Source organism: Ursus maritimus, unplaced genomic scaffold, assembly GCF_017311325.1.
Source record: "Ursus maritimus isolate PB19 unplaced genomic scaffold, ASM1731132v1 scaffold_9, whole genome shotgun sequence".
In the NCBI taxonomy this organism is placed as follows: Eukaryota; Metazoa; Chordata; class Mammalia; order Carnivora; family Ursidae; genus Ursus; species Ursus maritimus.
Window position 1 is genome coordinate 40352055 of NW_024427107.1, and position 18891 is coordinate 40370945.

The 18891-nt window shown below is 37.4% G+C and overlaps 1 protein-coding gene across 6 annotated transcripts in view; it reads left to right on the top strand.

The window, feature by feature from the left end:
• The window catches only part of DPY19L4 (dpy-19 like 4), a 57993-nt gene that overhangs the window by 28099 nt on the left and 11003 nt on the right, over positions 1-18891 (top strand). For 5 of the 6 annotated variants that reach the window (XM_040625961.1, XM_040625963.1, XM_040625964.1 and 2 more), the window contains 6 exons: positions 2503-2661; positions 3811-3930; positions 9452-9572; positions 11382-11438; positions 15079-15161; positions 18143-18296. In XM_040625961.1, the coding sequence (XP_040481895.1) occupies positions 2503-2661; positions 3811-3930; positions 9452-9572; positions 11382-11438; positions 15079-15161; positions 18143-18296 (694 nt within the window). The remainder of the gene's footprint in view (positions 1-2502; positions 2662-3810; positions 3931-9451; positions 9573-11381; positions 11439-15078; positions 15162-18142; positions 18297-18891) is intronic. The other variant, XM_040625962.1, reaches the window with a different exon arrangement.

Here is an 18891-nt window from a genome sequence, read left to right on the forward strand (position 1 = left end):
GTAATGTTGTGCCTTTTGTTTGTTAGGTAAATGCATTTTTTAAATCTAAAGTGAAATAAATGACTTATGTATAATAATGTCCATTTGCATGACAGAAAATATATATTTAAATACACATTTTTCTAGTTCATATAATATACCTTAGAACCTTATTATCATTTGCTGTGATTATGTGAGATTTTAGATGCTGTGCATGGAATTTCATGTTGTGATATATCACAATTAACTAAGTGTTTAAACACTGGAGAAATCTTCTGAAGTGTAAGTCATATGTGGATATCTACTAAGGTAAAAGGATCCTCTAAGGGGCCATGTACTGGGGCACCTGGGTGGCTCAGTCGGTTAAGTGGCTGCCTTTGGCTCAGGTCATGATCTCAGGGTCCTGGAATTGAGTCCCGCGTCAGGCTCCCTGCTTAGCAGGGAGCATGCTTCTCCCTCTCCCTCTGCTGCTACCCCTGCTTGTGCTCTCTCTCTCTCTCTCTCTGTCTGTCAAATAAGTAAATAAAATCTTAAAAAAAAAAAAAAAAGGCCGTGTGCTCCATAAGGGCAGGGACCATGTCTTTTTCAGGTGTATATATTGACCTGACATTTTGCAGGCAATTAGGAAAAATTGATTATAGACCTCCATAATTAACTGGCCTTTCCCCTGACTTTCTCTTTAACCTTGGAAGACTTTAGAATGCATGTAGGATTAAGAGCTGCTTTTGTCTAGTGTTTCTTTTTTTTCTTTTTTAAAGATTTTATTTATTCCTTCGACAGAGAGAGAGACAGGCAGCGAGAGAGGGAACACAAGAAGGGGGAGTGGGAGAGGAAGAAGCAGGCTCCCAGCAGAAGAGCCTGATATGGGGCTCGATCCCAGAATACCAGGATCACACCCTGAGCCAAAGGCAGATGCTTTAACGACTGAGCCACCCAGGCGCCTCTTGTCTAGTGTTTCTTAGTTGATGTTTTACAGTGCCCCTTTGCTCAGCATGTCAGGTACTAGATTTGCCTCACAGGGTAATACACTAAGTGTTTTAAGAATAAGACATGATATCTGTCCTTAAGAATATTGACATTTCATTTACTAGTTTTTATACAGTTAATGACATGAGTGGTATAAACAGTAAATGCCTTATGCTCAAATGTGCCAACTGGATATTAGGATTTGTAGTTCACCAGAATTTCAGGAAACATTTCTATTGAGACGGACTTTCAAGAACCACTAACGAAATGTTAATAAGAATTTATTGGATGTGCAGAATACTAGGCCAGGTATTCTGGGAGATACAAAAATGACTATAATCTTAAACTAGCAAGTTGCATTAAGCACTATAATAGAGGGATAAGTAAAGTGCATGGGGATACGGGGAAGGAAAGATTGAGACTGCTCTTCTGAAGATCACTCCGTCTTTTGTCTCCCTTCCCAGGCTAGGGATTAAGGATAGAATGGATGTTGGAGATGGATCAGGTGTGAGAATGCAGATAAAATCACATATAACTAGGAGTCTTGTTGATCATATTTAGCTTAGGGTCAAAAAAAGTGTATCCTGATTCTTATAGCTCAAAATGTTTGTGTTTCAAATTTTATGATTTCTGTCTTAATGATTAGATTACTCTTAAAATGGGTCCTAGTTGAATTACTTTCATCCATATAAAACAGGACTGTCCAGTAATAAAATAAGTCACATGTGTAATTTTCTAGTAGCCGCATTTTAAAATTTTTTTAAAAGATTTTATTTATTTATTTGATAGAGAGAGAGAGAGAGACAGCCAGCAAGAGAGGGAACACAAGCAGGGGGAGTGGGAGAGGAAGAAGCAGGCTCCCAGCAGAGCAGGGAGCCGGATGCGGAGCTCGATCCCAGGACCCTGGGATCATGCCCTGAGCCGAAGGCAGATGTTTAACGCTGAGCCACCCAGGCGCCCCAAGTAGCCACATTTTAAAAAGTAAAAAGAAACAAAGGGATTTAATTTTAATAATATATTTTATTTAATCCAATATATTAAAATATTATTTTAATGTATAAACAGTGTTAAAATTATTAACGAGCTATTCTGTATTCTTTAGTCCTTTTCATTCTTTTTTATGTTTGAAATCCAGGGTGTATTTTTTATTTAAAGTATATCCATTTGCACTGACCACATTTCAAGTGCTAATAGCGACTTTGTACCTAGTAGCTACTGTATTGGACACTACAGATATGGAGGTTGGACAGCTGAATTTTTTGTTGTCTTCCAGCTAAAAATAGAAAGTGAAACTTCCTTAACCATTTTGGGTTCTAGAGATGGTCATGTTACTTGATAATAAAAAGTAGCAGTTTTACATTTATTGGGGCAATTTGTCGAGGAGCATTACTGATACTATTATCTTTATTTATAAAGGGTAGGACCTCGCTCTTACAAATGAGTAGATTTAGAAATGTGTATTTTTTTGTCTTAGTTTTTACTGAGATAAAAAATACTTTCATGTACAGTAGGTTACACCATCTGTGATTGTAATATCATGCTTTTTGTTTTCTGTAGGAATTTTACAATGAATTGGCTCCTATGTCAAGAATCCCTGCAGGCACCATCTCAAGATTTTTTTTTGCGATTGACACAGTCTTCTTTATTACCTTTCTATATTTTAGTGTTAATTATTTGTTTTCTTTCTATGATGCAAGTTATTTTTAGAAGAATTAAGTAAGTACCTATGAGAATCAATCACATTGCTAACTAATACATTATGGAAATAGACTATCTATTTTTAATATCCCTCCAATATTTGTGTATTTGTTTTGGAATTTCTAGATCCATTCGCTTGTTATCAACATGTAAAATATCGTAAGTTAACCGGATAAAATTAAAATTTGTATACGTCTAAATATATAATGCCCAAATTTAAGGTAGGATTAATATTCAGTTAAATTGTCACAGACTTGTTTACTAATTTAGTCATATTTTTACTTAATGTAAGAATAATTTTTTTCTATATAACTTAAATGAAGCTACTAGTATAAGTGATTTTAAATTATGAAGACTTCCAAAATATTTTTGTTCTGTTTTAAAGTAGGTTGTGTGTAGTATTTTAATTTTGAGTACTTAGCTATTCAAATTACAATTTAACTATATTGATTTAGTAACCACTAGCTGAGGGATAATTGATCTTGGAAAAGGAATCTAAAAATCTTTTTTGTTGTTGTTGTTTAAGATTTATATATTTATTTGAGAGAGAGAGCGCACGAATGAGCAAGGGCAGGGGCAGAGGGACAGAGAGAGTCCTAAAGCAGACTCCCCGCTGAGCATGAAGCCCCAAGCAGAGCTTGATCCCAAGACCCTGAGATCATGATCTGAGTTGAAATCAAGAATTGGCTGCTTGGGGCACCTGGGTGGCTCAGTTGTTAAGCATCTGCCTTTGGCTCAGGTCATGATCCCGGGGTCCTGGGATTAAGCCCTGCATCAGGCTCCCTGCTCAGTGGGGAGCCTGCTTCTCCTCCTGCCACTCCCCCTGCTTGTGTTCCCTCTCTTGCTGTCTCTCTCCCTATCAAATAAATAAATAAAATCTTTAAAAAAAAAAAAGTTGACTACTTAATTTAATTGACCGAGCCACCCAGGCGCCTTTTTTGTCTTGCTTCATCAACTTTCATATTTAGTCTTCACAGAGTCCATTGTCTTCAGGTTCTAAAAACCATTTCAAAGACTTGGAGATGTGTAAATTAGATATTTAACTAACAGAATATACTTTCAGACTTCAAGGGCCACCTATATTTTTTTTATGAAGAAACTTAAGGTCTTTGATTTTTCAAATACATATTTTCAAAATAGTAAGAAAAACATATTTCCTTTGTGTAGTGGCAAGTCCTTGAAAGAAACTATTACTCTTGAAGATGGACGAATTGGAGGAAGGCCGGAAATAATTTATCATGTGATTCACACTATTTTATTGGGCTCTCTTGCAATGGTTATAGAAGGGTAAGTGTACTTTATTGGATCTATTTGTTTTTACAAAGAATTATCTTTTCTAATGCTAATAAGTGGATACTTTCAAGAATACATTTATGAAACTATAAAAACTCAAAATCTACAAACTTTCTTAACCTAACTGGAGTTTACCGAGGTTGTTACAGTACAATGAACTGACGTTTACTTATTCACTCATTTGTTTGAAAACTACTGAATATCTTCCAAGGGCCAGGCATTGTACTATGCACTGGAGGTACTGTGGTGAATAAAAGTGGACACACTCTCTATCCTTATGTGACTTATGGCCTAATGGAGATAACAAATATTAATCACACAAAAATAAAATTACAACTTTGACAAGTGAAATAGAGATAAATGATGCTGTGAGGCTAAGCGTTCAATAAATGATACCCTTTTCCTTGCAATTTGGATTCAGATAAAAAATAAGACATAGGACTAAAAATGATTTTGGTTTTTTTTGTTTGTTTTTAAAGATTTATTTTATTTATTTGACAGAGAGAGAGATAGCCAGCGAGAGAGGGAACACAAGCAAGGGGAGTGGGAGAGGAAGAAGCAGGCTCCCAGCAGAAGAGCCTGACCTGGGGTTCGATCCCAGAACTCCGGGATCACTCTTTGAGCCGAAGGCAGACGCTTAACGACTGAGCCACCGAGGTGCCCCTAAAAAATTATTTTGAACACCTAGTTTCAGTTTGAGGAGGGGCTTCCCCCACACCAACAACAAGCCATTGTTCAGGCACGAGCTGAGTGTCCTACAATTTGACTTAATTCTGGCACTGTCCCCCTGGAGATAGCATCAGATTCCACAGTTCAAGGGTTTAGTCCTACAAGATTCCACACCCCCCTTCAGGTGCCAGTTGCAAACCCAGGTTATTACCTGTTCTTCTGACCAGCTGGCTATAAATCAGAAGTTCTCAAGACCCTCTCCTTGGGTTCAATTAATTTGCTAGAGCGGCTCATAGAACTTAAATATTTTCCTTACTAGATCACCAGTTTATTATAAAAAGATAGAACTCAGGAACAGCCAGACTGAAGATATGCATAGGGCAAGGTTTGTAGGAAAGGGTAGGGAGCTCCCTTCACCTGTCGAGGCATGCCATTCTCTCCCAGTCACCATGTGGTCACCAACCCAGAAGTTCTCCAAACCCTGTCCTTTTGGGTTTTTATGGAGGCCTCATTAAATAGGGATGATTGATTAAATCATTGACCATTGGTGATTGAATTTAACCTTCAGGCCCTCTTCCCTCCCCAGAGGTTTGGGGCAGGACTGAGAGTTCCAACCCCCTGATCACATCATTGGCTCCACTGGCAACCAGCCCCATCCTTGGATACCTTACAAAAGTTACCATTAACACAGAGCCACCTTTCCAATTTCATTACTTAGAAAATTCCAAGAGTTTGGGGAGCTGTGAGCCAGGAGCCTTACAAAGACCAAATATACATGAGAAATATATTTGATCATCTCCATGATTCTGATTCTGATAAAAGTTGCACTGGAGAGCACTTCATGTGTGACCAAAGGACTCTACTGTTTTCCACCCCAAATTGAGCTTAGTCCTCAAACTTCAGGCCATCCCTTTTGAATGGGCAGAGCCTTGGTAAGTTTATGCACCTATCTATACCCACCTTGCAAAAGGAAGATACAAAATGTGGAAGCCTAGAAATGTTTGAGCTGGATATGCTCAATTCTTTCTCTTGCACACAAATCAGATAAATCACTGCTGCAAGGAGGAGCCATTAAGGTTCTGAGGTGGAGGGATAGGAGGGGAAGTAGGGAGAGATGAAGAGTATTGATCCTAGTATAAGATTTCTCAAGTTAAATTTCCGTTAATTATGAATATAGATACTGAATCAGTCATTATAGCAGTACCCATGGTGTTTTCCCCAACAGAAGGCTTAGCTATTTTCTTATTAATTTTTTATTTTGAAATACTGTTCATACACATCACAACTTCAAAGTTACAGTTCTTATTAGACCTGCATTTAATGTATTAAGTACAAATAATGCTGTATAGGAATTTATTTTTTTTTATATCAGTGTTTCAATATAATTGATTTCCTTTGTAGGCCTCTGTATTTTATGCATTTACAAACATTTTCTTATGAGACACCTATAGACTTTATCAGACTGCCAAAACCATGACTAGTGGGAATCTCTTTATTGAAACATGAAGCAAGAATGGTGGTTCACTCTAATAGTTAGCATTCCATAATGCCTAATAAGTGGGATGAAGAAATGTATTAAGCCATGAATATTCTAAGTGATTCACATTTTGATTCTCATTGCGTTGCCTTGTAGTACTAGAATTTTGGTGCATGGTTTGCCTTTTTTTTTTTTTTCATTTGTACTCTCTCAGTTTTATTTCTCTCTGCAGAAAAACTTTCTGTTACTGCCACCATTCTTCATTGTTAGATCTACTATTTTAAATTCAAAATCCTTTTTCTGAACATGTAATCTATATTATTCTATTATTCATCCTTCTTTAATTTACTCACTAGGCTTATAATACTGTAAATCACCTATTCATGCAAATAAGATGCAAAGTCATCCAGAGGGTGCCAGGCACTCTACTAGGTAGAGAGTAGGGAGTAAAGAAATATAAAATCTACTCTTTCTTTTCAAAGAGTTCCTATCCTAGGTAAGTAAACCAAGTAAAGTGCTATGAGAAAGGTATACAAAGGGTTCTTTGGTCACTCAGAGGAGAGGTACTAACTCAGTTGTAGAGAGTGGGTAGAGGAAGTCAGTTTAAGGAAGATTTCCTAAATGGGGCAACAGCCTTTGGAGATAAGTAGAGATTGGCCAGGCTGTCCATTTTCTCATGTGCCTCTGTGTGTGTGTGTATGTGTGTCTAAGTAATAATCTAGACAGAATAAATATTCTTCGGGAACTAATAGTATGAGATGAATGTGAGGTCAGCATGAGAAGTATGTCTGGGGGCGCCTGGGTGGCTCAGTCAGTCAAATGTGTGCTTTTGGCTCATGTCATGATCTCAGGGTCCTGGGATCGAGCCCCACATCGGGCTCTCTGCTCAGTGGGGAGTCTGCTTCTCCCTCTCCCTCTGCCCCTCCCCCACCCCCATTCATGCTGTCTCTCTCTCAAATAAATAAAGTCTTTTTTTTTTTTTAAAGATTTTATTTATTTATTTGACAGAGAGAGAGCCAGCCAGTGAGAGAGGGAACACAAGCAGGGGATGTGGGAGAGGAAGAAGCAGACTCTAGTAGAGAAGCCTGATGGGGCTCTATCCCAGAACGCCGGGATCACGCCCTGAGCCGAAGGCAGACGCTTAACGACTGTGCCACCCAGGCGCCCCTCAAATAAATAAAGTCTTAAAAAAAATATATGTCTGGAAGAATAAGCAGGGACCAGATGAGGTGTTTATGTAGAAATTTGATATCAGATTTGCTTTTTAATGATATCTCTCTGGCAGCAATGATTGAGAAAGGTTTGAGAAAAAGAAGATTAAAGGAAGATAAGCCAGTTAAGAATTGTAATAGAATCTAGAAGTGAGTAGCAATGGAGATGGAGGAAAGGGCCAAAACTAAAATATTTGGGAATTGGAAACTGAATAAGTAGCAGTAGGGACTGTGGTGGAGGGACTCTAGGAAGAGTTGCAACTCAGAAGTCAGAAGAGGAGTTTTTAAAGGGTACCTGATCAGGGAGTAGAAGGCAGAGAGTTAAGTGTGGACTTCAGGGAGTCCACCTATAAAGGGAATCAGAGTCTAAGGCAGCACTGGGCAGGGGCGGGCTTGTGTCAGGAGGGAGAGACTGAGGTGCATTATGGGATGGAAACACAGGTTGTTCTGCAGACTCTGGCTAGAACACTAATCATATTGAGGGAAGTCATAGGAGAAAAACTGAAAAGATGAATCAAGACCATATTTTTTGAGGGCCCTGAAAACCATTTAGATGAATTTTCATTTATTTCAGTAGATTCTGGGGAACCATTAAAAATTTTTTGGACAGAAGGTGTCTTGTAATTGTGTTTAAAGAAGATTCATTTGGCCTTTGGTTGGAGGAGAGTCTAAAGGTAGAGATGTTAGGGTGCCTGGTCGGCTCAGTCAGAAGAATATGCAAATCTTGACCTCAGGGTCACAAGTTCGAGCCCCACGTTGGGTGTAGAGAATACGAAAAAAAAACCCAACAAACTAACTTAAAAGATAGAGATGATAATTAGCAGCTATTGCAATAAAATGATATGAATACAGAGAAATCAGTGGACTGGACATAATGGTCTAATCTCTAGAACAGGAAGTTGATGTTCCAAGAAATGTTATATGTATATAATTCAGTGTAAATGGTGTCTCTTGGAGTTATAAAGCAGACTCTAGTTTTGATTCTGGCTGACTTGAAGAATAGCAGGCATGAAGAAGTTAGGAGGAGATACTAGTTGACCAGAGAAAACTAATGCAGTTCCTTTGTCTTAGCAACATGTATTCTATATACATCCACTACTTCTCTCAAAGTCCAAGTTAGTATTCATTTTTTTAGAGATTTATTGATTTAATTTATTTTTATTTTTTAAAGATGTATTTGAGAGAGAGAGAGTGTGTGAGCATGAGTGGGAGGGACAGAAGGAGAGAGAATCTCAAGTAGACACCCCACTGAGTGGAGCCTGATACAGGGCTTAGCCTCACCACCCTGAGATCACAGCCCAAGCCGAAACCAAGAGTTGGACGCTTAACCAGATGCTTAAGGAACTGTGCCACCCAGGCACCCCTAAAGATGTATTTTTAAGTAATCTCTACACCCAGTGTGGGGCTCAAACTTAAAAGAGATCAAGAGCCTCACATTCCACTGACTGAGCCAGCCAGGTACCCCTACATTTTTTTTTTAAATCACCAAAAAACTAGGGTAACAGTATATAGTTCCTGAAATTTGGCATTTTGCTTTTCTGTTTTATATAATTATTTAATACCTACTGAAGGACAGCCAGGTTTCTAATTCTTTTGCTATTAAAACAACATACTGCAGTTAAAACCTTTGTATTTATATCTTTATACACTTATGCTAGTATGTCTGTAGGCTAGCTTACTAGAAATGGGAGTGTCTTGGGGTATTTAAAATTTTTATAGGTTCTGCCAAATCACCTTCTGAAAAAGTATAGTAGTTTATATTCTCTCCAAGAGTACAATTTTACTACACCCTCATCTATATCAGTGTTCTTATTTCATTCTCATTTTAGTAACCTGTGTGTCTTCTTGATTATTTAAGAAATGAATAACAATTTGTTGCTGAAAATTAGAGGCTAAGATTTTCATTTGCCCTTAACATTGTGGTATTTTCATGGGTAGTAGGCAAGAACTCAGAAAAGAGAAATCAGGGGCACGTGGCTGGCTCAGTTGGTGGAGTGTGTGGCTCTTGATCTTGGGGGAGTGTGAGTTTGAGCCCCTAGTTGGGTGTAGAGATTGCTTAAAAAAATTAAAATCTCTAAAAAAAAAAAAAAGAGAGAGAAATGAGATAGTAATGATGTTCATAGAATATTTCATATGTGACTCCTCTTGTCTTTTCTAGCTTGAAATACCTCTGGACTCCGTATGTATGCATGTTAGCAGCATTTGGTGTATGTTCTCCTGAACTTTGGATGACACTTTTCAAGTGGCTTCGATTACGAACCGTACACCCGGTATTATTGGTGAGTCATTGTTATTTTGGGTTGAGTACTTGTTTGTCTTAATTATATAAATGGAAACCACATTGAATACAATTGAAATAGCATAAATAAATCATATTATGACTTGCAGGTGAAAAAGAGATCCTGTGAAAAACTTTTTTTTATATAATTTCTGATTATAAAGGTAATGCATTTAAATGCAGACAGGTAAAATAAGGTAAAAATACAAGTGAATCAATAATGTTAGACGCTATCAAGAATTACTTTTTATAGTATCATTCTTGGTGTGACTTAGAACTATTGTATGTTTTCAATGTGAATAGAACGTTTTCACTGTGCCTGTTATGTGCAATGTGCTTACAATACAAATTAATTTCATCAGGTAGATTACAGTCTCCCATTCATAAAAACGAATAATAAATACTGATGGGGTGCTATTGGAACACAGAGAAGGGGTACTTAATTCAATTTTGTTAGGGATTCAAAGACTTTTCGATCTGAGATTTGAAAGATGATGACTTATTACTCAAATGAAAGGGAAAGAAAGGGCATTCATGGTAGAAGGAATAAACACAGAGAGTCAAAGAACATGTTGTAATCAAAGGGAGTAAAAGCAGAGGCAGAGAAAAAGCATGATCTATTTCGTTTCCTTGGCACATAAAATGTGAGGTGGGGGTGGTCAAGAAATGAGTCTGGAGAAGTCCAGAAGAGTGAGGTTGTGGAGGTCTTTGAGTATGATGCTCTGATACTTGTGGTCTTATCCTATAGGCAGTAGAAAGGCATTGAAGTGTTTATGCAAGGGCATGAGAGAGTCAGACTTGCATTTTCTCTCAGTTCATGCTTATAGTTCTTTGAAGGATAGGCATAAGGGTTTCAAACTCAGGCCAAGAAGGAGGCTGTTATGCAGGTACTGGCCATGGTGGATGGAAGTGATAAAAGCTTCAATATATTGAATGTTCATCACATGTCAGGTACTGTTTATAAAATATTTCTTGTGCTACTCAGTGCTTACAAGGACCCTAATGGCTAAGTTTTATTATCTGTATTTTGTAGTTGGAGAAACTAAGGCTTAAACTGGTTAAATAACTTGCCTGAGATCACATCGCTTATAAATGTGGAAACCATGATTTACACCCAGGTTTTTCTGACTCCAGAGCCCATTTACTTAATACTGTGCTATACTGGAGTGAAAAAAATAGTAAGAAAAGAAGGTTAATAAGACTTGGTGCTTCGTTAAATATGGAGAATAAAGAAGAAGGAGAAATCATAGATATTTCCTAGGTCTCTAGTTTGTGTGACTATGGATTGTGGGGTCATCAGCAGACATGGGACAGTAAGAAGAACAGGTTTGACAGGGAGGCGATGAATAATTATCTTTAGTAGTAGTCATGTTGTGTTTTGCCAGTCTTTTTCCAGAGGAATTTATATGTTCTTATTTTAGCATACTTGTATATTGATAGATACTGGCTATTTTTCCTGTGTTAATTCATTGTCTTTTTGTTGTTAGCTTTTAGGTGGCACAGTTCAGTGTCCTTTGTAAACTCTTAAATTCCTGGCAGAATTGTCAAATATTGATTTGTTATTTGAAATATACTACAAATGTTACCTTTTTATATAGTAAAATATATATGTCTCACTTTATCTCCAGCTTAATATGTCTTAAATTCATTAGTGTTCACTATTCTCACTATTTGAACTAGGTTCCACACTGACTTTCTGACAAATTTTTATAACTGTAAGAATCTGTGATCGGTCATAGAGTCAACATCTAAGACCTCAAGTACATTTTAAATGTATTTATCCATAATCATTTTTCTTTCAATGTTTTAGGCTCTTATTCTGAGTATGGCTGTTCCCACTATAATAGGTCTCAGCTTATGGAAAGAGGTAAGAAAATCAGATTTTTATATTATTAAAATGTACTTTATCTTCAAGGTAGTGATAAATTTACATCTGTGTAGCATATTTTTATTGAGACACTATTCTAACAACATAAAGTGTGATATCTTTAGTTTGCTTAAGTTTTTATCAGTAGGAACATAAAAGAAGAACTAAAACATTTTTAGAATGCCATGTGATGCACATAGTCTAATGCTATTAAAATTCAGTTTATAATTGTCAAAGGAAATTACTGAATAAATAGGTGATACTAAAAAGTATTTTGGCATGAAAAACCCACAGCTAACATCATACTCAATGGTGGAAAAACTGAGAGGTTTTCCTCTAAGATCAGAAACAAGACAAGGATGTCCACTCTCTCCACTTTTATTCAACATAGTCCTGGAAGTTGGAAGCCCTAGCCATAGCAGTCAGACCAGAGAAAGGAATAAAAAGCATCCAAATTGGTAAGGAAGAAGTAAAATTTTCACTGTTTGTAGATGACATGATACAATATATAGAAAACCCCAAAAACTCCACCAAAAAACTACTAGAACCGGGGCACCTGGGTGACTCAGTCAGTTAAGCGTCTGCCTTCCACTCAGGTCATAATCCCAGGGTCCTGGGATTGAGCCCCGTGTATGGCTCCATGCTCAGCAGGGAGTCTGCTTTCCTTCCCCCCACCCCTTCACCTCCCACTGCATGCTCGTTGTCTCTCTCTCTCTCTCTAATAAATAAATAAAATCTTAAACAAAAAACTACTAGAACTGATAAATGAATTCAGTAAGATCACAGAATACCAAATTCCTATACAGAAATCCATTGCATTTCTAAACAATAATGAATGAAGGATCAGAAAGAGAAATTAAGAAAGCCATCCCATGTACAATTACATAAAAAATAATAATATACCTAGGAATAAACCCAATCAAAGAGGTGAAAGACCTGTACTCTGAAAACTATAAAACAGTGATGAAAGAAATTGAAGATGACGCAAAGAAATGGAAAGACATTCCATGCTCATGGATTGGAAGAACAAATACTGTTAAAATTTTATACTACCCAAAACAATCTACACCTTTAATGCAATCTCTATCAAAATACCAACAGCGTTTTTCCAAAATACCAACAGAATTAGAACCAACGATCCTAAAGTTTGTATGGAACTGCAAAAGACCCTAAATAGCCAAAACAATCTTGAAAAACAAAACTGGACCTCTTACAATTCCAGACTTCAAGTTGTATTACAAAGCTGTAGTAATCAAAACAGTATGGCACTGGCACAAAAATAGACACATAGATCAATGGAACAGAATAGAAAGTCCAAAAATAAATCCACAATTATAAGTTATATGGTCAGTCTTCAGCAGAGGAGGTAAGAATATGCAATGGGAAAAAGTCTCTTTGACAAATGATGTTGGGAAAACTGGACAGCTGAAAGAATGAATGTGGAGCACTTTCTTACACTATACACAAAATAAACACAAAATGGATTAAGGGCCTAAATGTGAGACCTGAAATCATAAAAATCCTAGAAGAGAACACAGGCAGTAATTTCTCTGACATCGGCTATAGCAACATCTTTCTAGATAGGTCTCCTGAGACAAGGGAAACAAAAGCAAAAATAAACTATTGGGACTACATCAAAATAAAAAGCTCTGAACAGCAAAAGAAAGTCAACAAAACAAAAAGCCTACTGAATGGGAGAAGATGTTTGCAAATGATATATCTGATAAGGGGTTAGTATCCAAAATATATAAAGAACTGGGGTCAGTCAGTTAAGCCTCTGACTCTTGATTTCAGCTCAGGTCATGATTTTGGGGTCCTGGGATTGAGTCTGTTTTGGGCTCCAAGCTCAGCAGGGAGTCGGCTTGAGATTCTCTCTCTCCCTCTGCCCCTCCTCTGCTGTGCTCTCTCACTCATTCACTCTCTAAAAAAATAAATCTTTAAAAAATAAAAATGGGCAGAGGACATAATTCTCCAAAGAAGGCGTACAGATGGCCAACAGACACATGAAAAGATGCTCAACATCACTCATCATCAGGGAAATGCAAATCAAAACCATAATGACATATCATCTCACACCTGTCAGAAGAGCTAAACTCAAAAGCACAAGAAACAACATGTGTTGGCAAGGATGTGGAGAAATAGAATCCCTTGTGCACTGTTGGTAGAAATGCAAACTGATGGGGCGCCCGGGTGGCTCAGTTAGTTGAGCATCTGCCTTCGGCTCAGGTCATGATCCCAGGGTCCTGGGATTGAGTCCTGCATTGGGCTCCCTACTCGGTGGGGAGCCTGCTTCTCCCTCTCCCTCTGCCTGCTGTTCCCCCTGCTTGTGCTCTTTGTCTCTCTCTGTCAAATAAATAAATAAAATCTTAAAAAAAAAAAAAAGAAAGAAATGCAAACTGGTGCAGACACTGTGGAAGACAGTATGGAGGTTTCTCAAAAAATTAAAAATGGAACTACCTTATGATCCAGCAATACCTACTGGGTATTTACCCAAAGAATACAAAAACACTAATTAAAAGGGATACATGCACTCCTATGTTTATTAAAGCATTGTTTACAATAGCCAAATTATGGAAACAGCCCAAGTGTCCATCAGTAGATGAATGGATAAAATACATCCGTATTTCTGTATATACATACACACACAGTGGAATATTATTTAGCCATAAAAAAGAATGGAATCATGCCATTTTCCACAACATGGGTGGATCTAGAGAGTGTAATGCTAAGTAAAATAAGTTTGTCAGAGAAAGACAAATACCATATGATTTCATTCGTATGTGGAATTTAGAAAAAAACAAAGGAAAAAGAAAAGAGAGAGAAACCCCCCCCCCAAAAAAAAACCAACCAAACCAAAAAAACCCAGACTCTTAACTATAGAGAACAAAAAATAGTTACCCGAGAGGAGGTGGGTGGAGGAATGGTTGAAATAGGTGTAGGGGATTAAGAACACACTTATCTCGATGAGCACTGAGTAATATATGGAGTTGTTGAATCACTATATTGTACACCTGAAATGAATACAACACAGTATGTTAACTACACTGGAATTTTTTTTAAAAAAGTATTTTGGCAACTCCAAAATGTAAATATTTAAAAAATATTATAAATCCTTTAGTTTATTGTAATGTAACATGAAGCTAATTGCCAATAAACCTGTGAATTGTTTGGAAATTAATTAATTCTGTGTGCATGAAAGATACAACTGATGATTGGTAATGATAAAACTATTTATTGAGTCTAAGCAGTAAATTAAACATAAAATAGATTATTTTTAAGAATTTATTTGAGAGAGAGCAAATGAGCATGAGTGGGGGGCAGGGCAGAGGAGAGGGAGGGAGAGAAGCAGAGTCCTCACTAAGCAGGGAGCCCAATGTGGATCCCAGGACCCTGAGATCATGACCTGAGCCAAGGCAGATACTTAACTGAGCCACCCAGGTGCCCCTAAAATAGATTATTTGTACTGAGGAGGATGAGCAGCACTGAAAGAAAGTAAAAAGATCCATGACATTTTTCCCATGAGAGCAATGTTTCAATATTGTTTGTCTTATGTTAGTCTCTTAGTCTTTTGAAATACTCTGTAACAGTTTTAAACTTTGTGGATACTTACACATTTTGGAAATTTTGTTTTGCATTTTAGTTTTTTCCAAGATTAATGACAGAATTAATGGAACTACAGGAATTTTATGACCCAGATACAGTGGAACTTATGACCTGGATAAAGTAAGAATTGAACTGCTTTTAAGACTGTTGTTAAACTGTTAATTAATTGTTGCATGCTATCTAATTGATTCAGGGGAAATAATAAATTAATGCTTTTCCAAATTCTCATAAAACTCAGAATTTTACGTCCGTGCTTTTAGGGATATTTAGTTTTTGATTGATGTACAATGCGAATTTTCTAACTGAACTCTCCATTGAAAATATAGCATTGAGGGGCACCTGGCTGACTCAGAAGAGCATGCAAATCTTGATCTCTAGGTCGTGAGTACAAGCCCCATGTTGGGCGTAGAGATTACTTAAATAAATAAAAAACTTTAAAAAGGAAGAAAATATAGCATTGAGAAGTTTGAAATTTGAGACTCTTGCCATCAAACACCTAGAAATGTGAAATATAAATGAACAAATACTCCTTTAAATAGTCAAGATGACTTTTCCCCTGGGTTGGAGGTGGATGAATGATAGATTGCTAGTCTTGGTAACCAAGTTTACCAGAATTTAAAATTTTAATTTTAATACCCATGCATATTTTAATGCCCACACAGGACAAAAGATGTGGTCTTGGGCCAATGGATACAGGGAATTATAATTGAGACTCCTTTTTCCCTGTCCCAATACATGCCTATAACTAAGGGACCCTCAGAGGGCTACAGTATCAGTGAAAGGATAGACTAACAAATTACCCATAGAAGTGCTAAAAGAAGATGGTAAGAAAACATGTCTTCCTTGGCTTCAGCTTTTGGTCAAAAAACGTCTCTCCTCTGAATTTGTGGCAGTGGGTCTGAATTCACATGGGTTTGCAGTTTGAAATTACACTTGTTTAATCCAGGAAACCCCCAATCAAGAAATTATCATAAAAAGTGGTCCTGGGGTGGTTTGGAGTAACTGATGCGTTCTCAACCCAGGCTACACAGGTTTTACTCTAAAATTACAAAACACATGAGGGAACAGTCCAACACAGTAAGAATCAGCTGTCGTTTGAGATAAACAGCAGAATCAGACCTCTAGCACTTTTTGTTTTTGTTTTTGTTTTTAAGATTTTATTTATTTATTTACTTGATAGATAGCAAGAGAGGGAACACAAGCAGGGGAAGTGGGAGGGGAAGAAGCAGGCTCCCAGCAGAGCAGGGAGCCCGATGCGGGGCTCGATCCCAGGACCCTGGGATCACGCCCTGAGCCAAAGGCAGCTGCTTAACGATTGAGCCACCCAGGCGCCCCTCTAGCAGTTTTTTTTAGTTTGTTTACTTGAGTAATCTCTACACCCACTGAGACCCTGAGATCAACAGTTGCGTGCTCTTCTGACTGCACCAGCAAGATGCCCTAGACCTCTAGCAATTTCTGGTAATAAAATTTGTTTATGTCAGTTTTTGATGCATATTGGACTACCACAAAGTTTAGTGGCTACAGATGATAAACATTTGTTATTGTGTACTACTTTGACAGTCAGGTGAGTCGGGGCAGTGGGGAGGATTCTTCTGGTCTGGGCCAGCTGATCTGGGACTGGGTAGTCTGCATGGCCTCTCACATATCTAAAGGTATCAGCTGAGGGGATGGAATTGACTTGGCCATGGGCCTCTCATCATACAGCCAGGTAGCCTGGGCTCATTCACGAGGTAGTGGTTGTAGAGTTCCCAAGAGCAGCAAGAGAGCACAGATGTCAATGTCAAGCATTTTTAAAGTCTCTGCTCACTTGATGTTGTTCTTTTGGGCAAAGGAGGTCACATGACCAAGACCAACTTTTGCTCCGAGAGCATAGGTATAGGAGAAGAATCATTGTAGCTGGTTTGCAGCTAGTCTACCCTGTGGATAGACACTATGAAATAACTACATTGAAAATTATTTAAGACATAGAAGAAGAAACTAAAACATGAAAAAGGAATGAAACACTATCAAAAATAGGAAAATATGGGGGGGAGACAAAAACGTTTCTAGAATGAGGAATAGGTTTATAAAAACGAGAATTGGTCTTATTATAAGGTCTTGTTACTGTAAATACACCCTTAGTATATCTAAAAATTGTTTTCTTTTGATCATCCTTAACTATTGCCCATTAATATTTTTTGTGAATTGTATTTACCATTGTGGAACACTTACTATATAGCTTTGCGTTATTATTAACAAAAGAGGAAATTCAGTCTGGGTGTGTGACTTATCACAATATTTTCAAAATCAGCACAGGGGCCTGATCATTGATCATTGTGCATCAGGCAATCGGACATATATATTACTGTGGTGTAATTATCCTGTTTCATATTTGTTTCCCCATTACTGGATGTACCCTGAGGACAGTGGCTGTGTGCCGCCTTTTATTTCTGGAGCTTGGCATTGCCCCTAGCTTGTTGTAGGTGAATGTTGAATCCAAGAAGTGATTAAATAAGTAAAGACATTGGAGCAATCCTTCAGGATCTGCTTTTAGGTTTCCTAGTTTTATAAGTGGCATCTGTCTGGGACTTTGGATCATGGTTCATAGTGGAGAAGAAATACATGTGTTATCTGAAGACAGGTACATGGTAGAGGTAGGGAAGAAGCAGGAGGATGGATGGAATGGGAAGAAGTTGGGTTGTGGTGGTTAATATTTGCAGAAGGATACATTTGAGAATTCACATTACCACCATTGAATTGACCACACTATATAAGGTAGTAAATTCCTGTCATTACACATACCCTGCATCATTTTTTAATAGTATTATTACCACCTGGCCTATATGTTTATTGTCCCCCCTCCAGTCTCTCTCAAAAGCAGGGACCTTGTCTCCACCCCTGCTTTCAAAAAATTTCTGTATTTTCAGCATTTAGAATAGTTCCTGGCACATAGTAAGTGCTCAGTTTTTTTGAATGAATTTGTAAATGAGGTGAAAGCTGACACCGAAACCCAAGTACACAATACTTTGTTGAGTTGCCTGCTATTTCAGAGTTAGTATAAATCAGTGATCTAAATAATATACGTACCTTCTCAGTGTGTAAATCTGTGTGCCTCTTTACAGAAGGCAAGCTCCAGTCGCAGCTGTGTTTGCGGGGAGTCCACAGTTAATGGGCGCGATTAAATTATGCACTGGATGGATGGTGACCAGCTTGCCTCTTTATAATGATGATGATCTTCTCAAGAGAAATGAAAACGTAAGGCATTTTAGATTACAGGTTTGGATCTTTTTAACACTGCTCTTTATTTTAGGGTAGCTCTATAATGTTGTATATGTTCCTCGTTAGCTAGGAAATCCAAACAGTTTTAGAAAGAGTTAATTAACTTTAGTTTTTAAAAAGCTGTGTAGTATGTTTAAGCAAGAGGAGAGCCAAAATTAAAATACTGAATTCTTTCTTTTTTGAATAGTATTGATGTTTTTAGGAGAAACGTTTAATTTTCCACAAAGTTTCAAGGGAACTGATGTGTCCTATTTGGAAAATGTCATTGTTCTCAATCAGGTTATTGAAGGAAGGAAGGCTGTCAGTTACTATCTTGATACATTTTGTATTTCCAAGCTCAAATTCTATCTCACTGTGGTTTATTTTTCAGTATGGCTGTTATTAATAACTTAGTATAACATTAGAATGATCTAATTACTTACTGTTCAGAGAATATATTATTGTGAATGTTTAGTCTGGATATAAATGGTAACTTCATATCTGAAAGCAGTGACTAACTGAACCTGAATTCCAAATACTCTGTTTTTCAGTTGGAGAGAATTTCATATGGTTTTTAATCATGCTCTAAGCTAAGGAGTAGTAAAGCAATATA